The sequence below is a fragment of the Epinephelus fuscoguttatus genome, linkage group LG3, assembly GCF_011397635.1.
Source record: "Epinephelus fuscoguttatus linkage group LG3, E.fuscoguttatus.final_Chr_v1".
NCBI lineage: Eukaryota > Metazoa > Chordata > Actinopteri > Perciformes > Serranidae > Epinephelus > Epinephelus fuscoguttatus.
The window spans coordinates 26,566,002-26,582,283 of NC_064754.1; the positions used below are offsets into that span (position 1 = coordinate 26,566,002).

At 40.9% G+C, this 16,282-nt stretch overlaps 1 protein-coding gene across 1 annotated transcript in view; it reads right to left on the bottom strand.

Annotated features, from left to right (window-relative positions):
• Positions 1 to 12,238, bottom strand: part of gna12a (guanine nucleotide binding protein (G protein) alpha 12a) — a 32,482-nt gene extending 20,244 nt beyond the window's left edge. Inside the window, exons 1-2 of the mRNA XM_049571200.1 lie at positions 11,471 to 12,238; positions 4,808 to 5,026 (exon numbers count right to left, since the gene is read on the bottom strand). Coding sequence (XP_049427157.1) covers positions 4,808 to 5,026; positions 11,471 to 11,788 — 537 coding nt within the window. The 5' untranslated portion in view covers positions 11,789 to 12,238. The remainder of the gene's footprint in view (positions 1 to 4,807; positions 5,027 to 11,470) is intronic.
• Positions 12,239 to 16,282: the final 4,044 nt, after the last annotated feature.

Genomic DNA, 16,282 nt, shown 5'->3' on the forward strand with positions numbered 1-16,282 from the left:
TTTCAATGGCCTGTAAAGTGTGTCACACACATTGGTTTGAGAACTCTTCTTCTGACTACTCCGACACCTATTTTCCTTATGAAACTTAAAAATACAGCCATACACTATTCAAAGTTTCTCTCTTTCATCACACTTAGACTAGCATTGCCTTGTTAACTCATTGTTGAACGCACTTCATTCAGACTTTGACAGAAATAAAATAAAGCTCACCTCACCCATCTTAGTTAGCTTTGTAAGTCATCCAGTTAGTTAGTTCACTGTTCCAACAACCATCAGCTCAGGTTTGGTCAAAATAAACCTGTAGCGACTGAAGGAAATCAACTAAAAGTTGCTGAAAGGCCGAGGCTGGGCCTAGTTAACTTGTCTGACACGCCAACAAAACTTATTATAACATGCACAGACTTATAATTAGGATGATCACAGCGAAAAAAATTCAGCAACCCACTCTCACTCCAACCAAAAAAAACCCCATAAAGGTGAAGATCAGATGCTCATTTAGATGATGAGTGTCAGCGGCCATTTACATGTGACCCGACTCTCCCAATAACTGCAATCACTGAAAATAAATAAATAATAATATCCCAAAACACTGACCAAAAACATATAAAAATATAAACCAACCCAAAACGTATAAATCTCACACAACTATTCCTTTCCAAATGAAATCATGGCTCCTACAAAACCCTTCACTCACCGAGTCAGATGTAAAAATATGTGGATCCACAAGCTGTTTATCCTCCCACCTAACAGCTGTATGCTGAGCAGTGGCTCTCCCTTGTTCTTTGGATGCAGCTACAGTACGTCATGCTTCAACGAACATACAATTAATGGCAACAAAAGAAACAGGAAATCTTTTTAAAGCAACGGACTGCTGTTCTGAAAGAGAACATGACTACTCCACTTCATTCTTTGCTGCAAAATCTCACTTCAGTGAATTCACAACCTGCCTCAAGTTGGTTTGTTTATACAAAGGTATGTACGTAAGTAAGGTCGCTTCAATGGTTACAATGACGATGATACATAAAAATGTCTGCTGCTTTGACCATCCTGCTACATTGATTTGAATGGGAATGTCTGCTCTACTGTCATTCTATTTCCATGGTGAAACAATCTGTAGGTTTGTCACTCCACAACACACATCCATTGTAAATAAATATATATTCGAAATATTGATTTGAGCAGCTTTAAGGCTGAGGTTTAAATGTCTTACTGGCCTAAATTACAAAATGGCAGGGCAGCAGAGACAAACCTTCAAAACTTTGGCCTGTCTGACAGGTAGTTTCCCTAAATTACATCCTGCAGAAATAAAATGAAAAACATGTCACCTTATGTAAATTTTGATGATGATTTTGAGGCTTTCAGGTCACTCTGATATTTGGGTGCCTGTTTCGAAGAAATAAAAAATAAAAACTACCTTATTTTCCATTTATCCAATGTGGCTGGTTATACAGCAATACGAGGATCAGTGATGAGTGCAACCCGATGTTTTTGATCAGTATGCTTTTAATATATTATGGTTAAAAGGGAAAAGGAATTACACTGCAGCCTACGAGCCGTTTCAGATTGTGTTCGGTGCAGTGTAGCGTGGCAGATGAAACTCCACAGGGCTCCACTTCACCGACTCCATTTCCAGTCAAGAGAAAAATAATTACATCTTTGGAACGTCTCCAAACACCAAAACATGAGCGAGGTAAGTTACGCAGTAAAAAAAACAATAAATACTTTCAGAGGCTTCACTCACTGCAGTGCTCCTTCGCTGTGACTTCTTTCTCCAGCTGACAGGTAAAAAACATTTCTGATATTATCCAGTTACTGAAGTTTCGAGCTTGTCAGTTATTATTAGCTTTGTGTCTACTGGCTGTGGTAAATCAGTTACTGTGCAGATATCTGCGACTCCAGACTACTGACGTCACTGAAGTAATGTGGAAATATTTATGGAACTGGGGGTACAAAACCGGTAAACATGCACAGTGCAAGGTTTTTTTTATTAGAGGTTATTTCATGTGGCATTATTCCTCAATGTGACGGCTCAAAGTCAAGTGAGACAGAAGCACTGTCTGGAGAGTATTGATGGGCGACTAAGGTCCTGAGCTATATTCAGCTCCAGGATGTTATCTGGTGTTGCTCTAATGGAGAATTGACTTTAACTTAATACTTTGCCACCACACTGACACAGAAAAGAATTATATAAATAAATAAAAACATTTTCCCACTGATAATCAAATGGATTTCTCACTAGATACTCTGGCTATGAGACACATAAAATGTGAGGCATCAGCCAGTGAGTAATCTCTGACTGATCATGACTTCTGGTAAGTGAATGTACTGGAGGCTGGTTTTTTATTCGGACAGTCATGGGAAGATTTGGCGTACAGTAACAGGTTATTTTTGACATACTGAATGAGTTTGGGACGTTTTCTCTAGAGCGACTTTCAGACTGCTGCATGAGTAGTTGATGGACTTTTTAAAGTCTTAAAGGATAGTCTGACATTGTTAAATTGTTTCATCCCGGTGTCGGAAATGGCTTCAACTTTTGCAATGGAGCCACAATACCATGTTTGTCATTTATCAATCCTAAATATGAGACTGAATTATAAAAAAAAAGGTGGAGAGAACATTTTTGCCATTATTTGACAGTGAAAGCTGAGGAGAAAGGCAGGGGAGAGGAGAGATGACATGCAGCAGAGGCCTGGAATCGAACCCAGGCTGCAGCAACAAGGCCTGAGTCTTAATGGTATGCACTCCACCAAGGGAGCGACCAGGGTGCCCAGGGGGAATCTTATCTTTAAACTGTCACAATCATCCATCTTTCACAAGCAGCCATCATTAAAACTGTTTCTGTGCCGTCAAAACATCATTCAATCCCTGCTGAATGTCGTTATAAAATCTACTGGAGGATCCTGAAATTTCCAAACAGACCAAATATGTCAATCTGAATTTTGGGTACATGTGCAGAATTCATGCACAAGTAGGGCCGTACTGAATAGTTTAGAGCTTCATTTATAACATTCACTGACATTCAAAGTGAGAATGTTTAGTATGTGTAGTATGAAACCTACAGTATGTGAACTGCATGCTATTTCTGATGAAATATTCCAGTATACAACAATACAGTGTGGTAGAGGACAACATTCGTAATGGACAGCGATCATGACAGCCGTGTAATGTCAATAAAGCTTTAACTTAAGTGTAAGTATGTAAGATTTCACTTTGCTGGCTGTAATTAATAAGCTATGAAATTATTTTTAAATAGATGGTAGAGCTGAGGTTGGTTAGACATCTCGAACCGGCAAGGAGGCTCTTATTATAGCACCGTGCATCCGAAAAGATACAAACAACTGTTTATTTACACAAATGTATGTTGAACAATAGCACACATATTGGATATACAGTGCATAGTATGTGATGCACTACATACCTGTAAAGCCCTCTTCCAATTAAATATTCAGCTTTAATCCATATTTGTTGGCACTTAGCCTTTAAAATACATTTTCACTGCAGATAAATTGCCGCACACAAAGAGAGTCAGGCGCCTGTATTAATCGGCAGTCTATCAGCAATTTAACAGCACCTTATATTATATTAATTCATTTAAGAAAGTTGATTTAAAGGAACAGTGTGTAAGATTTAGGAGGATTTAGATGCATTTAGCAGTGAGGATTACAGACTGCAACCAGCTGAACCTTCTCCCAGTGAGAATCTTTCTGTTTGTTGTTCAGGAGGTTTTTACCAGGAGCTAAATTGTCCACAGAGGTCTGTCCCTCTCCCAAACAAACAGACCTGGTGATTTATACCCAGGAAAACACTGAATAAGTTATTATTATATCTTGCTTTTATTTTTGCTGCTAACAATCAATGACTCAGATGCAACATCAGTATTGTTAAATTGTGCAATATCTATTCTTCCATTGGTCAATAATGTAAAATCAGTCATTCAGTCTGTCTCTTTATTATGTTCTGCTTCTTTCTGATGCTTTCTTATTATATTGCTTTGTGTTTTAATACTGTTTGATTATTATACTGCTCTTTGTTTTGTTACAGTTTACTTATTTTACCTACTTATATATGGCTTTGTATTTTATTTTTTTCTACTGATGCTTCCTGTTCACAATCTCCCTCTACTACTGTAATGTCAGAAATTTCCACATGTGGGACGAATTAAATATTACCTTACCTTACCTTATCTTATCTCAATAAAGCAGTTTCACATTAAAGAATCAGTGTTTTTCCAATGCGCGTGATGTGGAGGGGCTGCTAACGATGGTGGCCGACACAAAAAACACAAATGGACCTATCTAGAGCCAGTGTTTGGTTTGTCCGTTCTGGGCTACTGTGGAAACATGGCAGTGTGACATGGTTGGTGCACTCAATGAAAGAGGATCTGCTCCCTGTGTTCTAAGGTTACAAAAAAAACCTCTTATTTTCAGGTGATTATACACTAATGAAAACATGCTTATTAAATTATATTTAATTTCTGCCAATATATCCTCCTAAATCCTACACACTGGACCTTTAATAATTAAAAAAGAGTAACTCATTTAATTAGATGATTAACATTTTTCAAATTGAGGATTTTGTTTTAAGAATTTTGTTTTTTCAGGGTGACGACATGATCAAATATGCCAATAAACACTCAAATCTTCATTCAAGAACCTCAATAGAAGCCTCAAGACTTGCCTCAAGTTTGATGGAGTAGTACAACAGTGTAAACACTACATAGCCTCAATAAAGACTTGGAACAAACTGAATAACAACCTGAAGATGATTGAGAGGGCTGAACTGTGTGTTACGGGGCTAATCTACTCACCAGCTGGAACTCAGACCGTCGTGCGTAGGCCTCCTGTATGCCAGCGTCCGCCCAGAGCGCGCTCAGTGCCATCACATACAGCTGAAACTCACTTGGCTCAACCCCCGAGCCGCCCACTCGTCCTTCCCACGACATCACCAGCATGCCCTGCTTCTCGTTCTCGCAGCTCTGCCAGCTGATGCCCAGTTTATCCCGGGCGTCCACCAGCACCCGCATGCCCTGCAGAAACACACAGTCAGAGCTTGAACACACGAGCCAGAATGTGGTGAAGCAGCGTAACAGCTGCTTTTTCTAATGTCAGCAATATTGTACAAATATTTCCTGACCACACGGAGGAAAAAAAAACTCCTACTGCATGTAGTGCTTCCTGGGAAAAACGTCAACACGGAGTCTAGTGTTACTGGTAAACACTGAGTAACTTTAAGAGGGAGGCACATGTGTCCAACACACACATACACACTCAAACATAAGCATGTGTGGCTGCTGGTGGTTTTCTGAGGAGAGCCATGTGGACTGATCTGAGTGGGAGGTCTCCTCCTGAGTGATCAAACTAACCAACACACACAGAGACAGATAGACGACTTAATGTTTTGTGTCTCCTTCTTAATTTATGACACTTTTTTTGAATCCATTACTTTTAATTGCTCCAATTCCGCAGTTTGTTTGGCAGTGAATAAAAAATATTAAGTCTGTTATGCACAACAATTTTTATTTGTGACTGACTACTTCTAGTATTTCATCTGTCTATTTTGTTGCTTGTTTATCTGTCACATTTTTTCTTTGCTTACATGTTTATAGCTTATTATTTACCTCAATGAGAGGCATCTTCCACAGTGTCTCAAAGTTCAGACTGCTGTATTTTTAAAGTGTTTGTGTTATGTATTGATTGAATCAACAGAGGACTCAGCAGCAAATAATATTGGTAAACTCTGAGGCGTTTCAAAGGTCACAGCAGGTTAACGGATGTGAGTATATCTGTGTGTGTGTCAGTGAGTCACGACCACCTAACCCTTGTGCAATAGTCAAGTCTGGTCAAGTTTATTTGCACAGCTTAATATTGCACTCAATGAGGCTTTACAGGCCCACAACGTGAACAGCTGCCAACCCAGCTCAAAATCCTCTGAAAAAAAAAAGAGAGCGTGGAAAAAAATCTGGAAGAAATCTCAGACAACAAAGTTCAAAGAGAGATTCCCCCTCCTCAGATAGATGGGTGTGTGACAGGAGGTGTGGGTGTGAAAAGGAAGAAAAGACGATGTGACAGTTTGTAGAAATCATCGCTCATCCTTCTGCTATGTGCGTGTGTGTGTGTGCAGTCTGACTGTGATGCTCCTTTGTGACTAACTGGTGTGTTTTTAAGCCTGATCCCTCGCTTCAAACTTTTCTTTTCAGAACTGATGGTTTTGTTTTTACAGAATGAGTAAGACTAATAAAACTGGTGTTACACAAAGACACACATGTAACCGCAATCTGACACGACGTACAGATCCAACAGCAGCATGCTGAAGAGTCACTGTGAGTGAACCCTGAGTCACATCCACTCATGATTATTGCCTGTGTAATCATCATCGACATTTTTATCAGTTCACTCAACTCTGCATTTGTAGCGTCTATAAGCATGTCTCCATATCTCTTCCTGTATGCCTGCGTGTTGGAACATCCGTCTGTCAGTGAGAAGTCAGTAAGTGTGTCATCATGTTTGCATTTCTACACCAAATACAACAAAACCATAACAAGTTGTCAGATTTCAAATACCCCTCCATATTATTGGCAAGAAATGCAGCTATCTTTGGTCCGAACAATCTTTCAGGATCCTTCCCATAGTCTTAGATGAGCTGGTAATTTTCGTGATCCTAATTGACTTACATAGTTGAGCAGATATTTGCATCCAAGTTGTCATCAGTTCTTAATAAATATGCCACTTGGACTACCAGACTGATCAAAAGAAAAGAAGAATACAATGACTCTGTATATGGTGAAAGCTGTGCATAAACAGTCTTTTTCTTCTTTCCTCTTTTTGGCTGTGTTGCTTTACAGATAAATGGGTGTTATATAAATGCCTTAACCTTTACTCTGGTGGACTATTATCCAGTTTCACAACCGCTGTTGTAAACGCCACTATAATTTGCCTTTATCCTAATTTAACACTGGTATTTAAATTTTCTTGTCTGTTTGCGGAGGACTTATGGGTGATAATAACTTTTACGAGATGATAAGGACTGCACAAATACAAGCTACATTAGTTCTGGTTTCAGTGAGGCAGTAAGTTTTCTCTGAAGGACACACCTATGTGGACTGCATGCTTTTAAAGATGCAGCCTCTGTCTCTCAAAGGTCGGCTGTACTAAAACAAAAGTGGTTCATAGGATGTAAACTCAAACCACAAAGTGTTTCAAATCAAAAGTGAGTCAAGTATATGACAGGAAAGTGCAATCAGTGGAGTGATTGCAGCCACTCTAGGAAATTCTTTTCAGCAGACGGGCAGCAGTGAGTCTCAGAAGCATCCTGGAAGCTAATAAAGATACATGCCTTGTCTATTTTTGACAGAGCTGCAGTGTGTTGCATAGAGCAGATCGATTTTATCCTGCTAACAGACTGTATGTGAAATATAGATAACCTACAATGTAATTATGAGGATGTGTGTATTTTAAATAACTAAAACACAGTCACAAATCTTTGATCCATGTTGTTCATAACTGGACTTTTCACTGCATTAACTTTGTCTGTAGGTTACAGCACAACAGTGTTAGCCTGGAAATCCAGACCCAAATCTAGAAAGATTTAGGTGACTCGCTGAGCAAATTCAAATTGTGCTCTCGCGAGAACTCTGGATTTCCAGGGTACAACAAAGTAGGAGATAATAATAATAAACATAATTAATACAACCATAAAGGGAATCAAGGAAAAATGACCAAATCAACAAAATCTGCAAGTCTACAAAATCAGGGAGGCAAAACACTCCAGTGTGGTATGACACTGTTCAGAGGACGGAACAAAACCAGGTCACAAACGGACTATGAAGAGCTGAGCCCGATAGTATTGTCCCTCCCAGCTCCCTTCCAGTCAAGATGGTAGCAAAGATGACAAACACAGGGACTAACTAATCTCATATCATGCCTAACATTAGTGGAACGTATCGGTATGGAATTAATGTGCCGATGCTCCCCTTCAAAATAAGACCAAACTTTTCTATGAATGTCAGTTTTTGAGCCATGACGAGGGACAAAATGTGGCCTGCGGCAGATTAGGGTAAGGTTTGTTGTGTGGCTGGTTAAGAGGGGTGAGGAGTCAGCAGTCAGTGATGGCACAAAACAGTCAATAAAACAGACTTCTTGGGGCGTCGTGGCTTGGTGGTGGAGCGGGCGCCCCATATGCGGGGCTGTTGCTGCAGCAGCCGGGGTTCGGGTCTGGCCTGTGGCCCTTTACTGCGTGTCATCCCCTCTCTCTCTCTCTCCCTTTCACACTTTACTGTCCTGTCCATTAAAGGCAAAAAAATGGCCAAGGGAATATCTTAAAAAAAAATAAAACAGACTTCTCAAGAATTATGAATCACCGCGACCATGAGAGATCCTTAAAGAAGCAGTCATATACGTGCACACAAAATATGAGGCTCATTGGTCCAGTATTTTGAGAGCTGCGGACAGACAAATACACACATGACCAAACACATGATAATATAGAGTTTATACTTGATCCAAGCAGCCACACACAAAGGTGGAGTGAAAAGCCATTCGTCGTTGGTGGGGGGACTCACTCAAAGTATTGCAACTGGTTGTTCACATGAAAAGTTACAGATTAAGTTGAGTCTAGAATTTAAAAAAAAAAAAGGAGAGCTAGAGAGACAAAAGACCATCTCTCTGTATTTGTCTCATGTGTCACTGGCCCTCAGTATTATCTCACCACATGGGGCTAGAAAAACATGAAAACCTGAACCGGACTTGTATCCTCACAGTCATGACGTGGTCTGTGGTATTATTAGCAGTCGCCTACGGTGGCAGCTGGCTGGGAATGAAAAAAGCTCTGTTTCATTTGTCACTATTGTGTAATTACAAGGTGGCTCCCTTCCTGCTGTAATGTTGTCCGCCCCATCTACTGCACTGGTCTCCGCCTTGAACACAGTTGTTGGGGAAACACTTGGTTAAGAAGTACTGATAAAAAGGTAAAAACTGATCATGACAAACTTTAAACCATTGTGTGCTCTATTTATAAAGTGGATAAAAGACAAAGGATTCTTTATGTTCTTTTCTAACCAAGAGGTGCAGCTTTTTAAATCAGTGATAGCTGTTCAGCAAACCTACGCTTGAGTTCGAGACTTAACAGAGTTACTTAAGGACCAGTAGTTTCCTTAGTTTCACTTTAATTCATGAGAAATGAATAAGTCAACTTTGACAAGGATTAAGTCAGAGATTTATCTGCTGGTGGAGGTATAATTACTGAGACTGAAGCAGTGGGACCGCACCTGAACTCCACCTCTTTATTGTTTATTTTTTATAATCCTAATTGTGCTACACATCTGTGTGTTCGCTTTCAGCTTTGTTCTCGTGCTCCATCATTAGGTTCCCATGACGGGAGGCGGTCCTCTGCACCCAACAGGTGAGGCTGATCCTGACACCAGTGTTCGGGCATCATCCCTCTGAATACACTCACTGTTCTGAGCTTTACTGAGGGACGCATCCTCAGTTTATGGTGTCATGAAACACTGGCAATTATGGGCTCATGGTAAATGTTGTATTTCTAAGTCATTTTAATGCCCATTATAATTTACGGTTAATGTGCAGCTGGGATGTGTTGTTTAGTGCTACTGATTCCTGTATCTTCTCTGTGGTGGACAATAAATTGTTTATGATGTATGTTTTATGCCATTTCATATTACCTAATCATAAGTGCTGAAACAATAACTGGGTCTCTTGGGAATTGTAATGGAAACTTTTCAAAATTTCAGATATGTTCATGGTCCAAGTAAGCATCAACTAGAAAGGTGCACTCAGTAGAGGGCAGGGCTCTGCCAGGCAGCATAGCATCCCACACAGCTACAACTGGTGGAATTGTCCCTCCCAACTACCTCACAGTCAAGATGGCAGCGAAGATACAAAAACAACTGACCTAATCATCAATCACAAATGTCATGATACGATGCTGTAACAAATGTTCCCCCACTCCTATCAAGCACTAGAGGTCCTTGAGCATACAGTCATAAAGCTGAGCACAAAATATTAGGCTGATTGGTCCAGTAGTTTGTGAGATTAGCTGTGGACAGACAGATACACACTCTCACACACACGTGCACACTTCCTCAGGCTTACATCTGGTGGAAATAAGTTGTCAAGAAATTAATCTACCAGTTAATGAGTCATAGAAATAATCTGACCTTTGTTTGCTGATTTTCCTTCCTTATTTTATTTTAACGTTAACGGAATACTTTTGGATTTTGGACTGTTGGTTGGACAAAACAAGTCATTAGAAGAGGACATCACGTTTGTCACCATTTTGTGACAGTTCATAGACTAAATGATTTTTGGATTCACTGGGAAATTTAAAGATATATTAATCATCAGTCAAAATAACTGTTATCTGCAACCCTATCAGTAACATTGTGTCTTATGTTATGAGACACGGTGGGTCAAGGTAACCCAGGCATCATGCTGTGCTGGAGAAGATGCCCTTTATTGCCTTCTTGCCCTCCTACACATCATGCATTGTGTGCTTTTCAGGAGGTCAAGTGGTGGTAAGGTGGGGGTGGGGTCCTGTTCATGATGTGGCCCGAGACAGCGCCACCACTGTATGCTCGTATTAAGGGGAGGGTATTGTATACTGCCTCGGCTGTGTAGAAGTGCAGGCTCTTATCATCCTTGTCTGGGCTTTGTGGCATTCAGGGCGGATGTGCTCATCCCTCAGGAATAGTCTGGTATTGTTAGCTGGTGAAGGAGGCCCAGCCATGACAGCAAACAAAGGGGGCAGCGCGCGCGCACACACACACACACACACACACACACACACACACACACACACTTCAGGATAAAAATATGTACTATGTCAACAAACCTCTCTGTGTGTTTGAATATCTGCTTGTGAGTGGGAGCCTTAACTGTGGGATGAAAATGTCAATATTAGGGCTGCAAATACTGATTATTTCTACTAATGATTAATCTGCAGATTATTTCCTCAATTAATCAACAATCTTTTGGGCTCTAAAATGTCAGAGGGAGTGAAAAATGCCCGTCACAGTTTCCCAGAGCCCATCATTTTGAGCCAAAAACTCAAATTTATCAAATTTTCCATCATAAATGATTAAAAAAACACCAAATATTCATATTTGAGAAGCTGGAAATGGTGACAGTTTGACGATGTTTCCTTGAAAAATGACTTAAATGCAGAATTAATCTAATAATTGGCTAATTGTTTCAGCTCTAGTCAACATATCTCCACAGACTGATTAATTGACTACTCTTTCTCGTCTCCTAAATGTTCCTCACACATCCTTCAGTTAAGCTTTATTTGTTTGAAATGGACTTCTCAACAAGCATGCATTTAAGTAAGAAACAAAAAGACAAAAGCAGGAGTTCACAGTTCAGATCATAAGTGTGGTGGTTTAAACTTTGCTCTGAGGGGCTGTAAACTTTGCCTGAAGGCCCCAGGCTGTTTAGTTCCCATGAAACCTTGTGCTTACCTTCAGTATATTCTCATAGATAGTGTCCCGGAAATCCAGAAGTGCCTTTTTATCAAACTCTTGCCCGTTAATGATGCGCATCTGTTTGAGGAATGTGGACTTTCCGCTCTCCCCGGCCCCGAGCAGGAGGATCTTGACCAGCCGCCGGACGGCTCTCCTCTCTCGGGCGAGCATCGCGTCTATCTCCCGGCTTCTGCGCCGCGCCTCCCGCTCCTGCGCCGCGTCCCTCTCCCGGCTCCCCTCCTTGCTGCTGCCCGGGTCCCGGCTGGCCTCGGCCGGGAGTAGGCAGCGGCTCAGGGTGCGGACCACTCCCGACATGGCGAGTCGTGGGAAAAGTTCACCGAAACTTCAGTGGGAGAATGTTCATTATAGGATGTGACCTCTGGGGTGGAAATGACCCGATCCGGTTACATCCACCTGGTGAATAAAACCTTTACAGAGGATGATTAAATAAAGTCTACATTTAGATTTAATGGGTGAAACCGTTATCTACTCTCCAACCGGCAGACAACCCGTGTCCATCTTGGTTAGACCGCGCCATCAACAAAAATCAATCCGGACGGAGAGGAAACAAAACCGGCTATGATCCAGAAATGTTAAGAACAAGTTAAATGTTTGAATCCTGGTCTGAGGACAGATATAAAGTTGATCAGAAGTCAGTCTGTCCATCTGAAGCAAAACAATAGTAAGAAGACACACACACACACGGGGACAACCTCTCCACACTCTCACACACAGCCAGCGGTTTGTGAACTTGGGCAGCGGAGTGAGAGCAGCTCCTCCGGGCGGCGGTGGGACGGACGGTCAGATTGAGGAGAGGAGGGCGCCGGTGCTGTACCGGGGATCACCGTCAGGGGGCCCACGCGGACGCAATAAAGAGGGACTGACACTCTGAGGCAACTCCTGACTGAAAGCAACTTAAAGGTCCAGTGTGTAGGATTTAGGAGCATCTATTGACAGAAATGGTAGCCTAAAAGTCATAACTATGTTTTCATTAGTTTGTAATTAAATGAGAAAATAAGAATCGTTCTGTCCTCTCCAGGCCCACAGGAACACTGGTTGGCCTTGCTGTTAATTTTTTTTCCCAGGATCACTCGCAGTATTGCAGCAGCCCAAAAAGTGTTTCCTCATAGACCACCGCCATTATAAAAGAGATTTGTTCAGAAAGTGTTTTGTGGGTCGCACTGCCCTTTTTTAAAATTGAATGGCACTAGTAAAAAAAAAAAACTAAAAAAAACACCACTTGCTGCGCGTTTTTGTTCCCGTCATTAATCTACTGTTTTTATTTTTTTATGTTACAGTAATTAATAACTAGTTTCTAAAATGGACAAGCAGAGGGTTCTTGCTGTAGCTCTGGCTGAGGGTGAGAGGCTTGTTGGGCACAGAGAAACAGAGATCTGTGTGGGGACATGAGACCCTAAAAATGACGGTGGATCACGGGGAGTTGGTCCAGGAGCTTCCCCTCGATGATGGTGGTTTCCAGGCATATTTTAAGATGACTCAGGGGCCGTCTGACAACCTGCTGTCCATCGCCGGGCCGCATAGCTCTGGGTATCCAGCAACCGCTACCACCAGTTTCTCTTCCATTGTTTACTAAACTTGTTGCCATGACCACCACAGAAGGCCCGCCTATCAAAATCATCCGACTGGACAATGGGAAAAAAGATGATGAAAAAAAGATGACGCCAGGTGTTTTTCTACTTTATGTTGAAGTTTATTCGACTCAAGGATTTCACAGCGCTCCAGAAAAAAGTACAGAAATGTTTTTTGCAACACAAAAACTGCGAGCAAAAAATTTAATTCTCATTAAAAGCAATTACAAAAAGGCGCCTTCAGCTGCTTAAAGGCTCTCTGTGTGATCAGGGCCTAAAACTGTTGACAGGCCACCTCGAACTGCAAACAGGGTCAATTGTAGCTATGTCTAATATGGAATTTTGATCCATGGAGGTTTTATATTTGTAAAACTTTCCTCCAGCTGTCAAAAGCAACTAAAAAATCTGATGTCATTACAATGTAAAGTGTAGGGCCCGAGCCAGAACCCACAGGTGGAGCCAAATAATGTCAAGTTCTCTCCCATCAATTTTGTCATGTTGCTCTACAGTATCCCAGGAGGGACAAATCAAACAATGGTTCTAGATAAGGCCATTCACATTTTCTCATTCTTGTGTTTTGGTGTTGGCCGCTGTTGTCATGGGTGTAGGTTTCACTTCAACGTGGTCGGGGGGTTCTGGGGTTCCAAAGGAAAGTTTGAGAGTCAAAGATTTAATTTTCCTGAATTCTGTTGAAATTGTATGTGCTCATTTGTACCTTTTATACCTTTTCCAACAGTGGAAATTTCCTTAATTTTGTCAAAGTGAAAGTCGCCTGCCACTTTCAGGTTTTTCATGAGGGTACAAATACACGTTTTAAGTTTCAGTTCTGCAACCTCACCACTAGATGCCACTAAATTCTACACACTAGGCCTTTAACTGGGGTTAGCAGCAGTGAGAGATGTATTTAACCATTTTTTTACTGATCGAATGAGTGGAGGTGATAGGAGGTGGAGTTTTTTAAATTTGTTGGTTTGTTTAGGCTATATCTTTGGATCCCAGTTAGCTTCTGTCACAGCAGTAGCTATTGTTCCTGGGCTTCACACATTAAGAAAGGGGCCAAATAAAACATTAAAACAATCATGAAAGCAAAGTCCAAATAAAACATTTAACAAAGAATAAAACAAAGCTGCTGATCTGATCAAAGGTCAAGACTAAGATTTAGATTCCAGATCAGCAAATGTGATACACAGAAGTGCTAAATAAATACTGTCTAAATGTATGTGAAGCTCTAGTGAAAGTTCAGTCAGGGAGATGATACTTGTGCATGCTTACGTGTTTAAAATATTTCACACAACATCTACCATTCACTCCTTGCATGCATGCTCACTCATTTCTTTCTGTCATTATCGGGGGCTATCAATTGAGACATCAGCTGTTCTGTCACAGTGAACCAATAGCACAGCGACACACTTTCTCTGTTGGCCTGTCATCTTCCTGCTTCTTGTTTTAAATAAGGTTCTCTTTCTGCTCGTACTTCTTTCATGCTGCAGTTGTGCGCACCCTCCACCTCCCCATCACTGCAGAGTCTTGGCAGATTAATCAGCCTCATCAGCCTCATCAGTCTCATCAGCCTAAAGTCTCGACCACCAGCGTCTGGACTCTATAGGGGATTGATCTTGCTGTTGCTCAGATGCTGCCCGATTGCAAATCTCCCTCAGGAGTCCAGGCTCCAAAGACTTTTTGTCAGTTCATAATTATCAAGTCATCAGTTAATCAGCACACTTCTAATCTGTATTAAACAACCATTTTTACTTCATTCACCTGGTCTCTCCTGATTGAAATGTTGTTTTTATATGAGCTTTATCTTTTTGAGACATTTGGAAGTAGGGTGTTATAGTTTTAAAAACGTCAAGAGATTGAAACTCTAAATAATATATCAATAACGCTGTTGGCAGTCTTGCTTCTTAAAAGAACAGTGAAACAAAAGATTCAGCCTTCCCTCCTCACCCCAATAATGTTCATGCTGTACCTTTAAGAGCTGTGTAATTCTGTGCAAACACATCCATCAACAACATTTTTCTTACTTATCCTGCCTGCAAAGAGCTTTAAAATGAGTGTGTGGTCTGCAGTATCTGTCTGTGGTGTAAAACTGCTGCAGGTTGTTGAAACAGGTTGGATCAAAGACACCCAACATCCACTGAGAGAGAAAATCTGGCAACTAGATGACAGAATGGTTAACATGAAGCACTAATGAGCACTATGCAAGTTCTTGCAGCAGTCATATTTTACCACAACTGGAAGCATGTTGGACTGAATTAAAGAAGATGTACTGTACTTGTATTGTACACAAAGAAATGTATTTATCACCTTAAAAGTATTTTGTCGAAGTAACATCTTGTTAAATTTATGAGCTTGAAATCCTTTGGTTGAATTAGTGTGATCAAATGTTTCATTTTTACTTCAGCCTTGGGCTGAAATTTGTTGGAGGCTACTTCAGTAGCTGTAAATTGCTTTCTGTTTGTTCTCCAGTCCAATAATTCTCACAGTTATGTCTCAGGCAGAAAAATGCACTTAATAGATATCGATTAAATTTGGGGAATGAGGCGTCTAACCACTGTGTTTTTATAAAACTCCACAGTCCTGCGTGCACTTCATTTTTATCCATTTTATCTTCAATGAATCCAAAGCATTTATCTTATTTGTGCACTATTTGAATCATTAAAACATTAACTTTTGCAATGAAATTACTTGTCAACTTTTCCATTATATTTTTGGCCCATACCTACTCTATGCATATTTCTATAGTTAGTACACTGTTAGTATATTTGTCATGTATGTCAGACCAGGGCCGTGCCGCCCATAGGGCAGGTTAGGCAAATGCTATAGGCGCCAGCATGCCAGAGGGCGCCAGGGAGTGAGTCCCCCCCCATTCTATTCAAAAATTAGACAAGAATACACTACAAAATAACAACAGTACATATAGCCATACGTCTTTAAATAATAATGAAATAATATTTCTAATTTAAATTTCTGCCTGCCTGGCATCCTTCTGCCTCTATGGCAGGCAGCACCACGGTCCCTAACCGCGCCCCCCTTCCCCCGCTACCTGCCGTCTTCTTCTGTAATGTGATGACAAACTGACAGTCGGGTGCCATCGTCATGAAGAGGCAAAAGCCCTCTGGGGTGCAGTACAAAAACAAAGAAAAGAAGAGGAGGAGAAACATGAATGAGACCGAGGTAATGATGTGATGTGATGAACACTTCATTTAAAATGGTAGAA